The 16,630-nt window shown below is 37.3% G+C and overlaps 2 protein-coding genes across 2 annotated transcripts; both read left to right on the top strand.

The window, feature by feature from the left end:
* Nucleotides 1–6,415: 6,415 nt before the first annotated feature.
* On the top strand, nt 6,416–9,325 carry LOC137189202 (guanylyl cyclase-activating protein 2-like). Its single transcript, XM_067598937.1, has 4 exons — nt 6,416–6,685; nt 6,782–6,931; nt 8,564–8,672; nt 8,789–9,325. The coding sequence occupies exons 1-4, from the start codon at nt 6,488–6,490 to the stop codon at nt 8,914–8,916; spliced, it is 585 nt and encodes a 194-aa protein (XP_067455038.1). The 5' UTR covers nt 6,416–6,487; the 3' UTR covers nt 8,917–9,325.
* A 4,851-nt stretch (nt 9,326–14,176) lies between these two features.
* Nucleotides 14,177–16,622, top strand: LOC137169789 (guanylyl cyclase-activating protein 2-like). Its single transcript, XM_067573189.1, has 4 exons — nt 14,177–14,511; nt 14,660–14,809; nt 15,214–15,319; nt 15,425–16,622. The coding sequence occupies exons 1-4, from the start codon at nt 14,212–14,214 to the stop codon at nt 15,565–15,567; spliced, it is 699 nt and encodes a 232-aa protein (XP_067429290.1). The 5' UTR covers nt 14,177–14,211; the 3' UTR covers nt 15,568–16,622.
* Nucleotides 16,623–16,630: the final 8 nt, after the last annotated feature.

The raw sequence follows: 16,630 nt of genomic DNA, 5'->3' as shown, positions 1-16,630 counted from the left end.
ACTCATTTTGAATATATTTTCATGTCATCATACATGTAGGATTAATAAACTTGGTAGCAGTAAAGGTCTTGCAAAAACTGCAAATAGGCAACAGGATGCATCAGCATGGAGGAAAGCCACAAATTAACCCTCTAGGATTAAAGAGCAGGCCTCTGCTTATTTATACTGTACAAGTTCACTTGCCAAATTCATTACCAGATCTTAAGTGATTCCTGACGTCAACGGCAGCGTCAAAGCGTAAAAGTCGTGGCCCTTTGGCAGATAGAACTCAGCCAGAGCAGAATAAATGATGCCATCTTCAGTGAAAGTGTATCATCAGTGGAGACTTTCATATATTTTTAAATTCTCAAATTTTACCACTAATCAGACAACCTTTAAAAAGTCAGTAGGAAAAGAAAGCAGCAGTCAGGATTGGGTAGGGGAAAGATGCACCAATATGCATGTGTTGTGAGCCACACAATTCAGAAGTCAACCAGAAGGAGAAAGCACTGTTTCGGCATACAGTGCGTGCTGAGTGAGCAAATGTCAGTGGAATGAATGGGTGCCTAAGGAACATATATGCATTTATACATATAAAATACTGTATTGTATAATTCCTTGTTAATCAATAATAATTTTCTCAATATGACCTTTTGCCATTGCAATTTTTGCCCATTAGTCTACACGCAATAACCCATAATGACAAAGTGAAAACATGGGGGGGGGGGTTTATAAATTTTTGTAAATTTTAAAAATCAGAAACTGAAAACTCTCATTCAAATAAGTATTCAGACCCCTAATTCTATTTAGAAGTAGAAGACATTTTATTCTTCAAAAATTGCAATTGTAAATAGTGCAATTTTATCCATTTAAACCTACAACACAAAGTGTGCAAAAAATGAAGGAGTCTGAATACTTTCTAAATCCGCTGTATATTTGGCTATCTATATTTGCGCATGTTAACAGATTTAATCTTTCTTATTCTCCAAAGATGTTGTAACTATTATGTCTGAGACAAGAGTCAGTTGAGGTTCAGAGGGTATTCTCAGGTAGGTGCAGATCCTTAAATGTACTTACACCCAGCCGCTAAAGTCTGTTTCTGCTCCACTTTGATAAGCAGTCTGTAGCCGACCAATGACATTGCAAAAAGCTCTGCAGATCAAGCCTGACAGAGCGAGCCACTTAATGAGATTAACAAAAGGAAAAGTAACCAGGTTCTTTAAGGTTAAAGTACTGCAGAATGCACTGAACAATCAAATGCAAAAAGGAGCAGTAGGGTGTTGCCACAGTACAAGCTATTGTTTATTTGCCTAAAATTGTACATAGGTAGCTGGCTACCTACCATCATCAGCCTTATTCTGCATGGCCGTACTACCAAAGAAGAACAAAGCAACAAAATGTTTACAAATACAGTTTTATACAATATGATGCAATTTTAAATATGCTACAAACAGCATTCTGCAGCAGTGGACCTTCTTTCTTGCAATAATCTTAGTAACCTCTAATCGCCACTGAGGAATTTCAATGTGGATCACACTGTTAATGCAGAGCTGACTAACCAATGAAAGGAATTCCAAATTTTAGATCTGGGATTATTGAATAGATGATTGGCAGGGCACATCTGTCCTGTGGGCAAGAAGTCAACAGTTTAACAGTATTTCCCAATGTAAAAGAACTACTCATTTATGTCATTTGATTGGTTCGAGGGCTTGTTCTTTATCCTTTGTGTAACTACATAAGGTAGCACAGAACATATGGAGTACAACAAATTTCTGGGAGAACACTTTAACACTTTTCTATATGTATATATGAGTATGTATCCATATATGTGAAGTCCTCTCATTGCTTTGAATACATGGCCATTAAACCAGATCACAGACCCAAACAACCTTTGACCCTTCAAAATCTCCAAAGCCAGTCACCCACAGAGACTGGCTGGCACCAACTTTAATCCTACATTGAACTCTGATGCCGTTTGCAGTCAGACCAAAGAGAATAAAGGACTGACAACCCATGAACATTTTGTCCAAGGACATTTAATGTAGTTTATTATTATGTGTGTGTATATAACAATATGTGTTTGCTTTAGTCAGATTTTTATTCACTGCCTTTAAGCTACAAAGTGTACCCGTAAAATAATTCCATTATCTTTGATAACACTAATATTTAGTACCACTCTGCTTGTTTCACTCCCAATACGATAAAGCTATTATCAAAAATGCAAAATTAAAATAATGCAATTGTTTTAAGACTAACAAATCTGATTAAAAGAGTGACAGTTTACAGGAGCTGAAACCACCTGTCCCAGAACTCCACAGTCCCTGTGATTGGCCAGCATGCATCTTCTGGGCAGGCAGACTAAAACTTTAAAATAATCTTGTATCCAAGAAACCAGGCTTTTGCGTTTTCCCTGCTTTTTTCATTGGCTTTTTGTCAAGCCGGTGGAATGCTTGCTCTTTGCTAGTCTGAAGATCTGATTCAAAATAACAGGAAGTAAAACCTCAAAATCTAGTCATGAGTTAAGAATTAAAACTAGAAGAGAAACCAGGATCTGTCTTCCAATGGGAACTTTTCAAATCTGGACCAGACAACTTACTCATCATTACAAGATCCTTACTCCAGCTTCTCATCCCAATACATGTGCTGAGCAAAACGTCTTACCGTGTGATATACGGGCATACATTGATACATTACTTCCTGCCCCCACTGTTGTTTTGTTTTTTTTGTTTTTCTTTAATGTGAGTAAAACCAATTTAGTTCATTTTTGGGTATCAGCACCCACATTCACCAAAAAACAAAACAGTAATTTAAAGTATTAAGGCTGTTAGCCATACTTAGTCGGTCAATGGACACTACAGTTATAAACTGAAAGTGTCTGCTCTTTGACTGTCTGCAGCAGCAGAGTCACAGCACAGAGTAGCTGAGTGAGATGTCTGTCCTCCCTCCTGCTCTCTGCTGTAAACACACATAGCTGTTAGCGAGCAGCTGCTCTCATGTCTCTTCGGGTCTCTGTGCTTGTTTTCGGTAGAAACAAGCAAGACATGGGAACTTGACTTGGGTCTTCAGGAGTTGTAGCATATAGCTAAAATAATAGCCTAAACTGTACACACAGCACTGCTCACAGCTATACTGCTTCATACTTCATACTCTCTGCTCTGGTCGCTGCAGCCTCACCGTCACACACGCTCTGAGCTATTTCTTAAAGGAGCTATACTACAGTTCAGAAAACATCTTAAAATACATTTTCTTTAAAAGTCCCCAATGCTTAGGCCTGGCGGGGGGTCAAGTCAGGCCTGGTGGGCCGCCGGTCTTGCTATACACTGGCAGAAACCCTGTACATCTATATAGACCTCTTAGTCGAATACAATACCATACGTATCCTGAGATCCTCAGGCAGAGGTCTTTTATCTGTTCCCAAGGCACGGCTGAAAACTAGAGGTGACATAGCACTCACAGTTAGAGCCCCGAAGCTATGGAAGGAGCTGCCTGAGGAAATCAGGTCAACAGAATCAGTGACCTCTTTTATATCTCTTCTTAAAACATACTTTTATCGGAGAGCTTTTCCTGATTTTATTTGATATTTATTGACTGCCCTTTTGCTGGTGACACTGTTATTGGTTTTATTTGTTTTATTTTCTTATTTGTCTATCGGAAATTGTTTTTTATGATCTGCTTGTTTTGAAGTTGTTGCACTTTGTAATGCAGGTTTAGAAAAGTGATCTATAAATAAAGATGATGATAATGATTGCATCTTCATAGCTTTGGATAGTAAAATTATGCAGCAACCAACAAGTAATTATCAACTATTCTCAAAAAGTTCTTGGATACTCTCATGGTTAATTTGATACACTGAGGGATCCCCTCAATCCATGCCTCCAACAGGATTTGTCTCCCCAGCCTATCCGCGTAGCTAATGCAATCTAATTAAAAGAGATTGATATACCAATTTCAAATTAGCATGACTTAGAGCTTAGGCTCTTAGCTTCTTTTTTTTCTGTGCAGAAAAACAACACTGAGACTGATTAAGAACAACAATAGACTTGGACAACACCTATGTGGCCGATAAATGTACGGACAAGAGGTTGTGTCTGTAATGGAGCTCCAAAACTAAACTAAACTTTCTGGTAAAAATTCTTTTAGGGAAAGCTGTATTACCCTGTACCAAAATGTGTTGATCAAATAACAGCACTTATAGTAAAGTATACAGCAAAAAAATGCAACAAAAAAGCATATTTTCATAATTTTCATCTCTTTTGTACAAAATCAGATCATTGATGCAGCAGGTTTGTCAAACCTCAGTTTGCTGATCAATAAATAAATGATTATATATGCTGCATTAGAAAACAGCATGACATACTTATGACTAATTAATGTTTTTTTTTCATTTTAGTAATGGATCAGATGATTATATGTAATGTGAAAGGGATTGAGGGTGACGAATCATCACCCAGCTCTGCCATTTTTCAGAGCTTTTAAGCCTCTTGTGTCTCCTTGTTTTGGTTTTCTGGCATGCAAACTCAACTCACACCAACCCTGTTTTCAGCAGCAGCAGGCAGCTGTTTTCAACAAAAAGCTCAGATTAAACCTCTTATCACTACCTAAAGGCAGACATAGAGAACATAGAGAAGCATTTAGCAGCTAAAGAGCAAAATGGTTTTTTCAGGTGTTGATGAAGACCACAACAGCTAAATAAATGTTGCACTTACATTCATCATTTAGACTGAAACACGACTCTCAACCAATGCTTATGTTGCTCCATGCATGATGAATGTACTGTTTGCTAACTTTAAAAACTTTAAGGTGATAATATACAGATGTATTTTCAGCCTGCTGCCCCCAAGCTCCTAAAAATGTCAATGAATGCAGCTTTAATACTCAACAAATCAACAGAACCACTCATATATTTAAACATTTTACCGATGTGTTGAACATTTGAGTTCAAACTCAAGTTTATTTGTATTGCACGATATCATACAAAAGCAATTAAAAGTGCTTTACAGAACAATAGAAAAGCAGAAATAAGTTATAGCATAAATAAAGACAGCATGCATGCATACATGCACCCACACACACACACACACGAACACCCACACATGCACAAAACTAATAAAAATGTATTCAGTTTATTTTCAAAAGAAAATAGTGTTGGTGCAAACCTCAGTTCAACAGGCAAGATGTTCCAAGCTTTAGTTTCATAGACACTGTTGACATACATCACATTCAAGTCACCCCCTGCCCAAATTGGGCATTGAGGGCCCTATTTTAACAATATAAGCACACGGTCTGAAGCACATGGCGCCAGTGCAGTTAGGGTGTCTCCAAATCCACTTTTGCTAGTTTAACAGCGGAAAAAATGGTTGCAGCACCAGGCGCATGGTTCAAAGGGGTTGTTCAAGTCTCTTAATTAATAATGGGTGTGTTTTGGGCATAACATGCAATAAACCAATCAGAGCATCATCTTCCATTCCCTTTAAAAGCCTGGTGTGCTTGCACCTTGGTGGATTGCTATCATAGTGGCGTATTTGCCAAGTAGTAAGAAGGAACGCTTCTATGCAGAGGAAACGGATCTGGTCGTGCACAAAGTGAAAGCGCACGATCCAATACGAGCACACTGGCCCCTGCTGCTCCTGGACCCTCCTGTGGCCAGTCCCAGACCATTAGTTTAAGATCCTGTTCATTAATTTGTTGCAAAGGTTTATTTTTTAATTATAGCTTTGGTTTCTTTAAAATCGTTTTGTTCAGTCATGGAGTAACAGGTAAAATCAGCAGGGTTTTAATTGCTGAAAATATGGAAACCTGATCACTGTAATCTCAAAAATGTTAAAGAGCATTTGTTAAATACAGCAATGCGCCAGCAATGAGCCTGACCACACCTCATTTTAAGACCAACACGCCCATGGGTGCTCAGATGGGCATTCAGATGGGCATTCAGATGGGCATTCAGATGAGCGCTCAGATGGGCATTCAGATGGGCGCAAGTGCATCTGCTATTTAAACAACATGGGCACTGGATGGGAAAATGACAACTGCATCAGTCTAAAACTAGCAAGGACACTCGCATTGTGCTTGGTGCCACTTTGCACCGGGTGTAAGATAGGGCCCATAGTCTTACGTATGTATCGTCTTTCATAACTTCATAATTCATCACTATAGTGCTTTTTTATCATCAGTGTCAATATGCTGTATGCCACACTATTGGAATTCACCTACATTTACAGTTAGTATGTTGGAATCATGTCTCCTTCTCCCACCTATGAGTCTGGCCTAGACCTACATATAGCTGCAAATCTAATTAACTCAGAGAGAGGAAACCCCACTAACGTAATACCATAGTAATCCTGAGGCCGCACTAATCACCTGTCTCATACGTAAACTGCAGCTCTGGAATTCCACAGAGTTATAAAACACACCTAAGATCTTGAGATGCCTATTTCAAGTCTGGCCACTCCATCGTGGACCATACACCCAAAGGCTGCAGGACTATGAACTGCTAAATTAAAAGCCAGCCATGGGACAGGCACAGCAAACAGAGAACACGGAGGAGATTGATATCAAAGCGCTTCAGGATATGTATAAAAAATTTGTCATTGAGTGCCCGAGTGGACTACTTTTTCTGCATGAGTTCAAGCGCTTCTTTGGTGTAGACCCAACAGGCGAAGCATCTGATTATGCAGAAAACATGTTTCGAGCTTTCGACAAAAATGGGGTGAGAGAATTGAAGTTGTTACAGTCTTGGATATTGTGTGTCTTTACGAAAATGTGAAAATGTGACCTAATTGTTCTCATTCAACCTACCTTTCAGGACAATACAATTGATTTCCTTGAGTTTGTGGCAGCATTGAATCTTGTTTTTCGGGGAGACCTGGAACATAAACTGCGCTGGTCGTTCAAGGTGTACGACAAAGACAATAATGGCTATGTGGACAAGAATGAGCTACGGTCAATAATTGATGTAAGTCTGTGATCTATATGTCAATTGCAAAGAAATGTCTTGTGTGTATTGGATGCAACTAAAATATTGCACTTGACAAGGGAAATTTCTTAAGTTCCCCGTTTATAGAACAACATATTTTCAGGTCCAAACATAAGCCTCAAGTGACAGCAGCGAAATGTGTCTTTATGATAACAACGTCATGTCCTTCCTTTGTCTCGCTCCTATATTTCCTGTCACTTTCTAAAATGCAAATAAAATAATCCTTACAAATCCAACAAACAAAGGTAGAGAGTTTACAGTAGCCGAGTAAATTGTTGAGTTTCGGTGAAAAATAAAAATGGGCCTTTCTCACATCAAACATTTGTATGTGTCATACTAGGAAAAACACTGCTATTACTAATAACAGAACATAACAATGGCTCTGTTCTTGTCAAGAGTCTCAGTAAGCCGTGACAGTGTGAAAGTGTGTCAGCACAAATGCTTTAACCCTGAAACCAAGGGTTAGGATTAAATGGAATTCATCCATCATTAATTTTATTATTGACACCTGTGCTCTTTTCTGAAAAATCCGATAGGTCTGATATGAATCTAGTTTAATCAAATCAAACTGATGCAGTTGTTATTCAGTCTTGAATAAATGCATCCTAATCTTACAGTGTTTTATTCACACCCTTATAAACCACATATATTTTTTGAGTTCTCAGGCTAAAGACCATCTATGAAAAATAATTCTCTATAAGGATGAAATGTCCATAAAAGCTGTGGGCTAGTCTGTGATCCTCAATGCGTCCAACAATAAGTACAACCAAAGAATTAAAGACAACTTCGGTTTCAATGGACAGCGATTATACAGAATTTATTCACTGGTTGCTACATCAATGAAAGCTAGTTACAGTACAGGTGTGACAGCAAATTTGAAACGTGTGTATTATGGTAGAGTATGGTATTTATTTAAACCATGATATCTCAGATTCAAGTCGAACCAAAATTATCTGACTGAGATAAAAGCGATGTATTCAAACATGGGCCTCAGGAAAGAATGAGCTGTATTCATTTTCCCAGTACCCATTCATTTTAGTGTATGTTGATTATTGGCACAATAAAACAAGTATATTCCAGGTTCATATTTGAAATGGATAAATCCATATATGAGACACAGATATTAATCCAAAGTGATCATAATAAAGGAAAAATGTTCTGTTGTCCATTTAATTATTAAATGTATCACCACTGAATCTAACAGTTTTTTATGTATTATTTGAAGAGGTGGTTGATACAGTATGCAGTATGCAAGATCTTTTTATTTTATTTTATTTTTTTGTTTGATGGACATTTATTTATTTTTGACTTGAATAACTACAAAGACGCTGGACTCCTGAGTTTAATGTTTTGAAACCAAATGTCAAATGATGTATCACAGAAGTTTATTATCATTTTCATTTATTATCATTTTCATTTTTGTGAACGTTGTTTTGTTGTTGTCTTTGTTTTGCAACTGTTTTTGCATGTGGTGCTTGTATCTATTGTATATATCCCTGCGTGTGTGTGTGTGTTACATGTGTATTTAAGTGTAATTAAAAAGAAGGGGTGATATGACATAACTGGATTATTAATATTAAATACAACTTTTCTTCCTTTGTCTCCATTTAGAGCATCTATCGGATAAAGAAAGGCTCGAAGACAGATATGAGTGATTCAGAGCTTACAGTAGATGAGGCTGTGGAGCGATTATTGCAGGCTGTTGATAGTGATGGAGATGGTAAGTGTTTAGTCACATGTCACATTTACAATGCACTGAAACAGTAGACAGAAGGAATAATACGTTACTGCTGCAGAGAATATTAATCCTACTTTCACTTTTTTTTCGTTCCACAGGTCAGATTAGCATGGAGGAGTTCCTCAGAGGGGCTCAGCAGGACCCCTGGGTGCTCAGCATGTTGAAGTTGGACATGAATCCTGCTGCATGGGTGATAGAGCAGAGGAGAAGAAGTGCACACTTCTGAAATGAAAGCACTGTAGGCCTTTCACATGTGAACAAAGGAAGAACAATCACAGATAAAATACACCCTTTAAAGTGTACATTTTACAGCTAAAATGAGGATTCATTCTGAACAACAAGTCAACACGCATTGCTGTATTCAGAAACTGTGAAAATTTTTGTTTAATCAAAAGTGGCTGTCATTTGGCTTTTAGCAAAGGCACAATACCGTAGCACTTTGAATTTAAATTTCTAGAGTGCTTTTCTGGGTTCTTAAAGATATGATTCATAAGTTAAATTGATCATAGAAAAACAACACATTGAAAGCAGCATATGTCACTATATATAACATATAAAAAACATATAGCATAGAAAACAAGACACTTAAAACATACATCATTAATCACAAATTAAAAGCAGCTCTGAAAAGGTGAGTTTTGATCGGTGATTTGAACATGGACAGATCGGTGCAGTCTCGGGTGTGTTTAGGGAGTGAGATCTAGAGGGAGGGGGCAGCTATGGATAAGACTCTGTCGCCTGAGGTCCAGTGCTTGTTCCTGAGTGATGGAGACAGGAGATTGGCATCAGAGGAGCGAAGGCTGTGAGAGGGAATGTGGTGGTGGAGCAGATTGGTAATGTAGGAGGGGGCCTGACTATGGAGGGCTTTACGAGTGAGGACTTTGAATTGGATCCGTTGTAGGACAGGGAGCCATTGGTGGTTCGGGAGGACAGGGGTGTGATGTGGTCACAGGAGCGGGAGCGGGTGAGCAGCCGATCAGCAGAGTTCTGGATGTACTGGAGTTTATTTAGTACTTTGGATGATGTGCCATAAAGAATTGCAGTAGTCAATTCTGGATGTGATGAAGGTATGGATCAAAGTTTCGGGAGCAGAGAAGGAGCTCTAACAAACAATATAAATGCACAGACAAACAAGTGCATATACAGTATTTTGCTTGTCAATTCAAGTAAAAGCCTTCTTGTTATTAAGTGCTAATATGTAAGTGAATTATTATAATGTCACTTTCTCTGTTATTTTGCTTTTTTTACTGTTTAAAATTGTGCTTTGTTTGCTTTATTTTTATGTAAATAATAACATTACTCTGAGACAATCGTATCCTTATAGCGCATACAGAACAGACAGAAGTAAAGCCTATAATGTGATGTAATATTGTTTTACCTGATCACATTACTGTTATCAAAGGAAGTTTCAACACCATTGAATTCATGTTCAATAAAAAAACATCACTCATTGTTTTGCACAGCTTCCCAGCTGTACGTGTGTTCTCTGACATTGACCTAAAATGAACCTTTTTATTAGAGGTGTTCCACATCATGTTCCCATTGAACCACGTGAGGTAGAGAGACTATCTTCTACTTTATCACAATTAACTTGTTGTCAGTCAGTAACATAATCCCCATCAGTCACACCCATAAACCCTTCAGATTTACAGAGTTAATCTCTGCACAGTTACCTGAGCATTACTACAGTACAGTCATACTGTGGAGTCCTTAGCCAGGCTCTCTGACTCCATCTAAAGGCAAACTTACCGTCAAGTCATAGTTGAGTCAGCATTTAAATATCCCTTCAAGACATGTATTAAGATATATATGAATACTCTGCTTAGGAGAACAATGTGTGTCTTATATGGTTTTAGAACACAAAAAAGTATAATAACCATTTTAATATCCTTAAAATGGCTTCTACTCCTTCTCCCTCATTAAAAATTGAGAATCTGTGAATATGGACATTTAATTCATTTCAAAAGTTTAACTGCTGAACACAAAATTTCTCCTACTTCATTGAAAAGTTCATTCTTAGTGTATGTGCAGTGGAGGCTTCAAGTTGCCACATCACACTTGTATAAGTTGAATACTGGACCACGGTTGGCTTCCAAACTAGTTGTGATGTCACAAATACCCCTAAAAATATGATTTCCTATGAGGACAGAGAAACTCTCCACTTTCAGCAGAGTAATGTGGGAACAGCCTTCAAGTGTCAAACTCTGCACATACAGTACAACATTCTTCACAGTGAAGCTCAGACAAAGGAACAAGAAGAACTAAACATAAATAGATCCAAATATACATGGAGCCAAGGTATTACATAGATTTACTGAAAATAGACTAATTCATTATGAATTGGGTTGCAGAGTGATTATATTCTGAGCTAGAAAGAAAAAAAGAAACAAGTTAAGGTTAAGCACTTAATAAAACATACCATTGTGATACCAAAGACCTGACCTATGCAGGCTTAGTGAACATCTGATCAAATTTGAAGAAAGTTGTTAAAATATTTATCCAGGGATGAAGGTGAATTAAATCAATATCCATTAGACTAGTGACCTGACATCTTAAACAGCTTTGGAATAATTTACCTATTTGGATCTATGTTTTACTGTTTGTGCATCCACATACAGGAAAAAGATGTTATATTCCTTGTAGTCACTCTAATGAGTTATCGCTTTACAAAGTAATAGTTTAAAGTGCACTATTAACCCTAGGTCACTAAAGGGATACTTTAAAGTGGACTATCGACCCCAGGTCACTAAAGGTTCAAGATGGGATGATGCATGTGGATTATGGCTTTAAAGTCAGCTTGCTGAAGCCCTTCAGTTAAAAATAAGCCTCTTGGTTGAAGTCAGGCATCACATGAATCAGTTATTACCCTCGACACAGTTCTTAACATCTGAGCTGATGAAGACACCTTCAGCGGCAGCCATGAAGTGGACACTGAACTATTCATTACAGGCGGTGCAGGCAGCCTCATGTTTATTTATTTACTGAAGGATCTTTATGTACTTATTTATCATAAAAATAAAAAGTTTGAGTTTTTTCTATCACTGAAGAGGTGGAGTCAAGTCAGTCTATATGTGTATGTTACATGCGTGTGTAAGTATAATAAAAGAAAGTGGGCTTATATGACACCATTTACTGGATTATTAATATGAAATACAACATTTCTTCCTTTGTCTCCATTCAGAGCCACACATTTACAATGTACTGAAATCATTTTGAGTGCCACAGTAGACAGAAGGAATAATGTGTTACTGCTGCAGAGAATATTAATCTTACCTTGACTATTTTTGTTCCACAGGTCATATTAGCATGGAGGAGTTCCTTAGAGGGGCTCAGCAGGACCCCTGGGTGCTCAGCATGTTGAATTTGGACATGAATCCTGCTGCATGTGTGCTGGAGCAGAAGAGAAGAAGTGCACACTTCTGAAGTGAAAGCACTGTAGGCCTTTCACATGTGAACAAAGTAATAACAATCATGGCTAAAATATACCCTTTTAAGTGTACATTTTACAGCTAAAATCAGGATTCATTTTGGATACTTTGTCAACATGCATTGCTATATTCAGAGACTGTGAAAAATTTTGTTTAATCAAAAGTGGCCATCATTTGGCTTTTAGCAAAGGCACAATATCGTAGCACTTTAAATCTCAGCAAGAACTCTAACAAACAGTATTAATGCACAGAAAATATATGATTATTATAACTTCTTTTTATATGGGGTTTAATTATATTCTCTTTAGAGCAGTTATTTTAAATTTTTATCTATTGTTATTTGAAACAAGTGCATATACAGTATATTGCCTGTTAACTCAAGTCAAAGCCTTCTTGATATTAAGTGTCAATTTGTAAGTGAATGGTTATGTTTTCTTTTCTATTGTTTTGCTTTTCTTTTTTTTTACTATTTTAAATTTTTATTTGTTTGCTTTGTTTTTATGTAAATAATAGCATTACTCTGACACTATTGTAACCTTTTGACGCATACTGAACAGAGAGAAATAAAGCGAAAAATGTGATGTAATATTGTTTTACCTGATTACATTACTGTTATCAAAGGAAGTTTCATTTCAACACCAGTAAATTCAGATTCAATAAAAAAGCATGAGTCATTGTTTTGCACAGCTTCCCAGCTGCACACGTGTTCTAATATCTTTTTCTTCTACTGACATGGACCTAAAATGCACTTCTTTGTTATTATTAAGTGTTCTGCATCATGTTCCCATAGAACCACGTGAGGTAGAGAGACTATCTTCTACTGTATCACAATTAACTTGTTGTCAGTTAGTAACACAATCCCCATCAGTCACACCCATAAACCCTTCAGATTTACAGAGTTAATCTCTGCACAGTTACCTGAGCATTACTACAGTACAGTCATACTGTGGAGTCCTTAGCAAGGCTCACTGACTCCATCTAAAGGCAAACTTACCGTCAAGTCATACTTGAGTCAGCATTTAAATATCCCTTCAAGACATGTATTAAGATATATATGGATACTCTGCTTAGGAGAACAATGTGTGTCTTATATGGTTTTAGCACACAAAAAAGTATAATAACCACTCTAAAATCCTTAAAATGCCTTCTACTCTCTAATGTCTCCTACTTCATTGAAAAGTTCATTCTTAGTGTATGTGTAGTAGAGGCTTCAAGTTTCCACATCACACTTGTATAAGTTGAATTCTGGACCACGACTGGCTTCCAAACTAGTTATGATGTCACAAATACTGCTCATAGGCCCACCCCTAAAAATGCGATTTTCTATGAGGACAGAGAAACTTTCCACTTTCAGCAGAGTAATGTTGAAACAGTACAACATCCTGCACATTGCAGCTCAGACATAGGAACAAGAAGAAAAACATTTTTGAGTAGAGGGGGAATGTAGACTTTTGTGTGATCTGAACACAAATATCTCCAAATATACACAGAGCCAAGATATTACATAGAATTACTGAAATTTCATTATGAATTGAGTTGCATTAAGTAATTATATTCTGAGCTAGAAAGAAAGAAAGAAGTTAACGTTAAGCACTTAATAAAACATACCATTGCAATATGAAAGACCTGACCTTTAAAGGCTTAGTGAACATCTGATAAAATTTGAAGAAAAATGTTAAAATATTTATTCAGGGATGAAGGTGAATGAAATCAATATCCATTAGACTAGTGACCTGACATCTTTAACAGCTTTAACGAAAAATACGTCATAATCGCTGTAGTCACTCTAATGACATCTCTTTACAAAGTAATAGTTTAAAGTGTATTATTGACCCAAGGTCACTAAAGTAATAGTTAAAGGGAGACTATTGACCCTAGGTCACTAAAGGTTCAAGATGGGATGAAGCATGTGGATTATGGTTTTAAAGTCAGCTTGCTGAGACCTTCAGCTAAAAATAAGCCTCTTGGCTGAGGTCAGGCATCACATGAATCAGTTATTACACTTTCTGGACACCTGAGCTACTGACGACACCTTCAGTGGCAGCCATGAAGTGGATACTGAACTATTCATTACAAGCAGTGCAGGCAGCCTCATGTATATTTATTTACTGAAGTATCTTTATTTCTTTATTTATCATAAAAAGAAGAAGTTTAAGTTTTCTATCTTTGCAGAGGCGGAATTTAGATTCAGCATGGGTCAAGCACAGCACAGTCAGACACAGGAAGAAGAACTGGAGTTAAACAGCATCCAGGACCTCTACAAGTCATTCATCGTGGAGTGCCCAAGTGGGTCTTTGTACCTGCATGAGTTCAAGAGGATGTTCGGAGTGCAGAATGGTACACCTGAAGCACAGTACATGGACATCATCTTCCGAGCATTTGACATGAATCACGTGAGTCTCTAAGTAAAATGTTTCAGTCTTCATTCAGTGAAATATAAGCAACACTAATTTGATAGCTGATTTTGTGTTCTTGAAGATATTTAGAAACATCTGTCTTCACATGCATAGGTCTTAGTCATGATGTCTTACCTTATTTCAGGACAACACAATGGATTTTATGGAGTATGTGGCTGCGCTGCATCTTGTTCTGCGAGGAAAACTTGAGGATAAACTGCGGTGGTCTTTCAAGGTGTTTGACAATGACAACAACGGCCGGCTAGACAGAGAAGAACTAAGGAAGATTGTAAAGGTACAAAGTCTTGACTTCATAAAATCTCCCAGCCCTCTGTAATTAAAACAAATGTTTGCCTTGAGATTCTACTTTTTTATTATCTTGTCTATCCAACTGAAATAATAAATCTATAGAGAAAATCATAATGACAAATATAACACAAGGTTGCTAAAGGGAGCCACTAAACTACCAGTATGGACCACGTCTTATATAATCTGGACACAGTGGCCATCTGCTTCCAGTTCCCTGATGACCTTCAGCTCCACTCAATCAGTAACCTGCAACACTGAAAAACAACACAACAAATGCAAGCCCTCACAAAGGCCCTGGAGATGCCACATACTAAAAACCACACAATTTGTCAACAGCATTATTATCAGAACAAGATGAGAAACAGTCTAATTGCTGGATTTGTCCTTCAGATAATCTACAAGATAAAGAAAGGTTCTGAAGAAAGTGGCATAGGGAACCTCACTTCTGAGCAGGTGTGTGATCGTATCTTTCAAGAGGTCGATGTGAACAGTGATGGTGAGTTGCCTGCATATTTGAAATGAACTTGTCTCAAACACACAGATTCACTTGAGATCATTGATAATTCAACTGAAATCCATAACTTTTCTGTTTGGGCTGCAGGTCAGATTACCCTGGAAGAGTTTATTGAGGGGGTTCAAAGAAACGCCTGGTTGGAAAACTTCCTGCGTCTTGATGTCAATCCAAGTGGATGGGTCCATAAATACTTGTGTGACAGGAAACTCATAGTCCCCAAAGATTCCTGAAAGAGGTCAATATATTCAGACCCACTTGCCAAATGGAAAGGAACTTCAATTCCTTCAATACTTATGGGAAAAAACATAAATCCTCCCACCAGCAGTTTTTGAGGAGTCTCCTCTTGCCTTGGAATGTTTTCATTTCAGTACCATGTAAAGCCTACGTAATGGTGACTATAAGTTATTTTGTTTAAACCCTCTTGTAATACTGTAAATAGGCACACATAGAATTCTAATAACATGACCAAATCTTTTTAAATAATATTTATTAGGAAGTAGACATTACATTAAGAGAATATCACTTCATTTGTGGCCTCATATTGCTTTGAAATACATGTTGATATTGTTCTCAACCTTTTAAAATATATTTTAAATAAATGTGCAATGGTGCTGGATTGCTGTCTTATACAATGGAATATGGTATTTTCCTGAAGCTAAAATGGTAAACTAATATTCGATTAGTGTGTCTCACATGGAAGCAAGATGAAAAAAAAGCTGAACAAGCATCATCAACATACAGTATTAATATGTACTAAACTTAATAATCAGACTATTTGCAATATACACACCTTGTTTGAGGATATATGAAACACAAGGGGAGACAGTGGCTGATGACATGTGACAAAGATTCCTGACCGTATCCAACTAGGAACGTCAATATGTGTCTGTCTGAACAAGTGCTTTTAGCAGAAAGGCTGTTGTAGTAACATGACCATATTGAGAAGATACAACTGTAAAGATACAACTTTTGATTTAAATATCACCATATATCTGTAATTTTATCTAAACCCACACAAACAAAAAGAGCAAGGAAATCAGTGGCAAATTTAATGTACATCACAACATTATAGTTTTATTAGCAGCCCCAATGTGTAGAAAATGTAAAGAATGACTGTGGAAGAAGGAGTGAGTGGGCTGAAGGATTCAAGTCAAGTCAAGTCAATTTTATTTGTATAGCCCAGTATCACAAATCACAAATTTGCCTCAGGGGGCCTTACAATATGTACAGCAATACAACGCCATCTATCCTTAAAGCCTCGATTCGAAGACAAAACATGGAAGGACTGCAGCA

The sequence above is a fragment of the Thunnus thynnus genome, chromosome 1, assembly GCF_963924715.1.
Source record: "Thunnus thynnus chromosome 1, fThuThy2.1, whole genome shotgun sequence".
Taxonomy (NCBI): Eukaryota; Metazoa; Chordata; class Actinopteri; order Scombriformes; family Scombridae; genus Thunnus; species Thunnus thynnus.
Note: the sequence above shows the minus strand (reverse complement) of the source record. Positions and strands in the feature narration are given on the sequence as shown.

Excerpts from the sequence above, each read along its gene's own strand:
- LOC137189202 (XM_067598937.1), top strand. The coding sequence starts at position 6,488 with ATGGGACAGGCACAGCAAACAGAGAACACGGAGGAGATTGATATCAAA. Across the intron at positions 6,686-6,781 it reads GAGCTTTCGACAAAAATGGG|GACAATACAATTGATTTCCT; the intron begins GTGAGAGAATTG and ends CCTACCTTTCAG. Across the intron at positions 6,932-8,563 it reads AGCTACGGTCAATAATTGAT|AGCATCTATCGGATAAAGAA; the intron begins GTAAGTCTGTGA and ends GTCTCCATTTAG.
- LOC137169789 (XM_067573189.1), top strand. The coding sequence starts at position 14,212 with ATGTATATTTATTTACTGAAGTATCTTTATTTCTTTATTTATCATAAA. Across the intron at positions 14,810-15,213 it reads AACTAAGGAAGATTGTAAAG|ATAATCTACAAGATAAAGAA; the intron begins GTACAAAGTCTT and ends TTTGTCCTTCAG. Across the intron at positions 15,320-15,424 it reads GGTCGATGTGAACAGTGATG|GTCAGATTACCCTGGAAGAG; the intron begins GTGAGTTGCCTG and ends TTTGGGCTGCAG.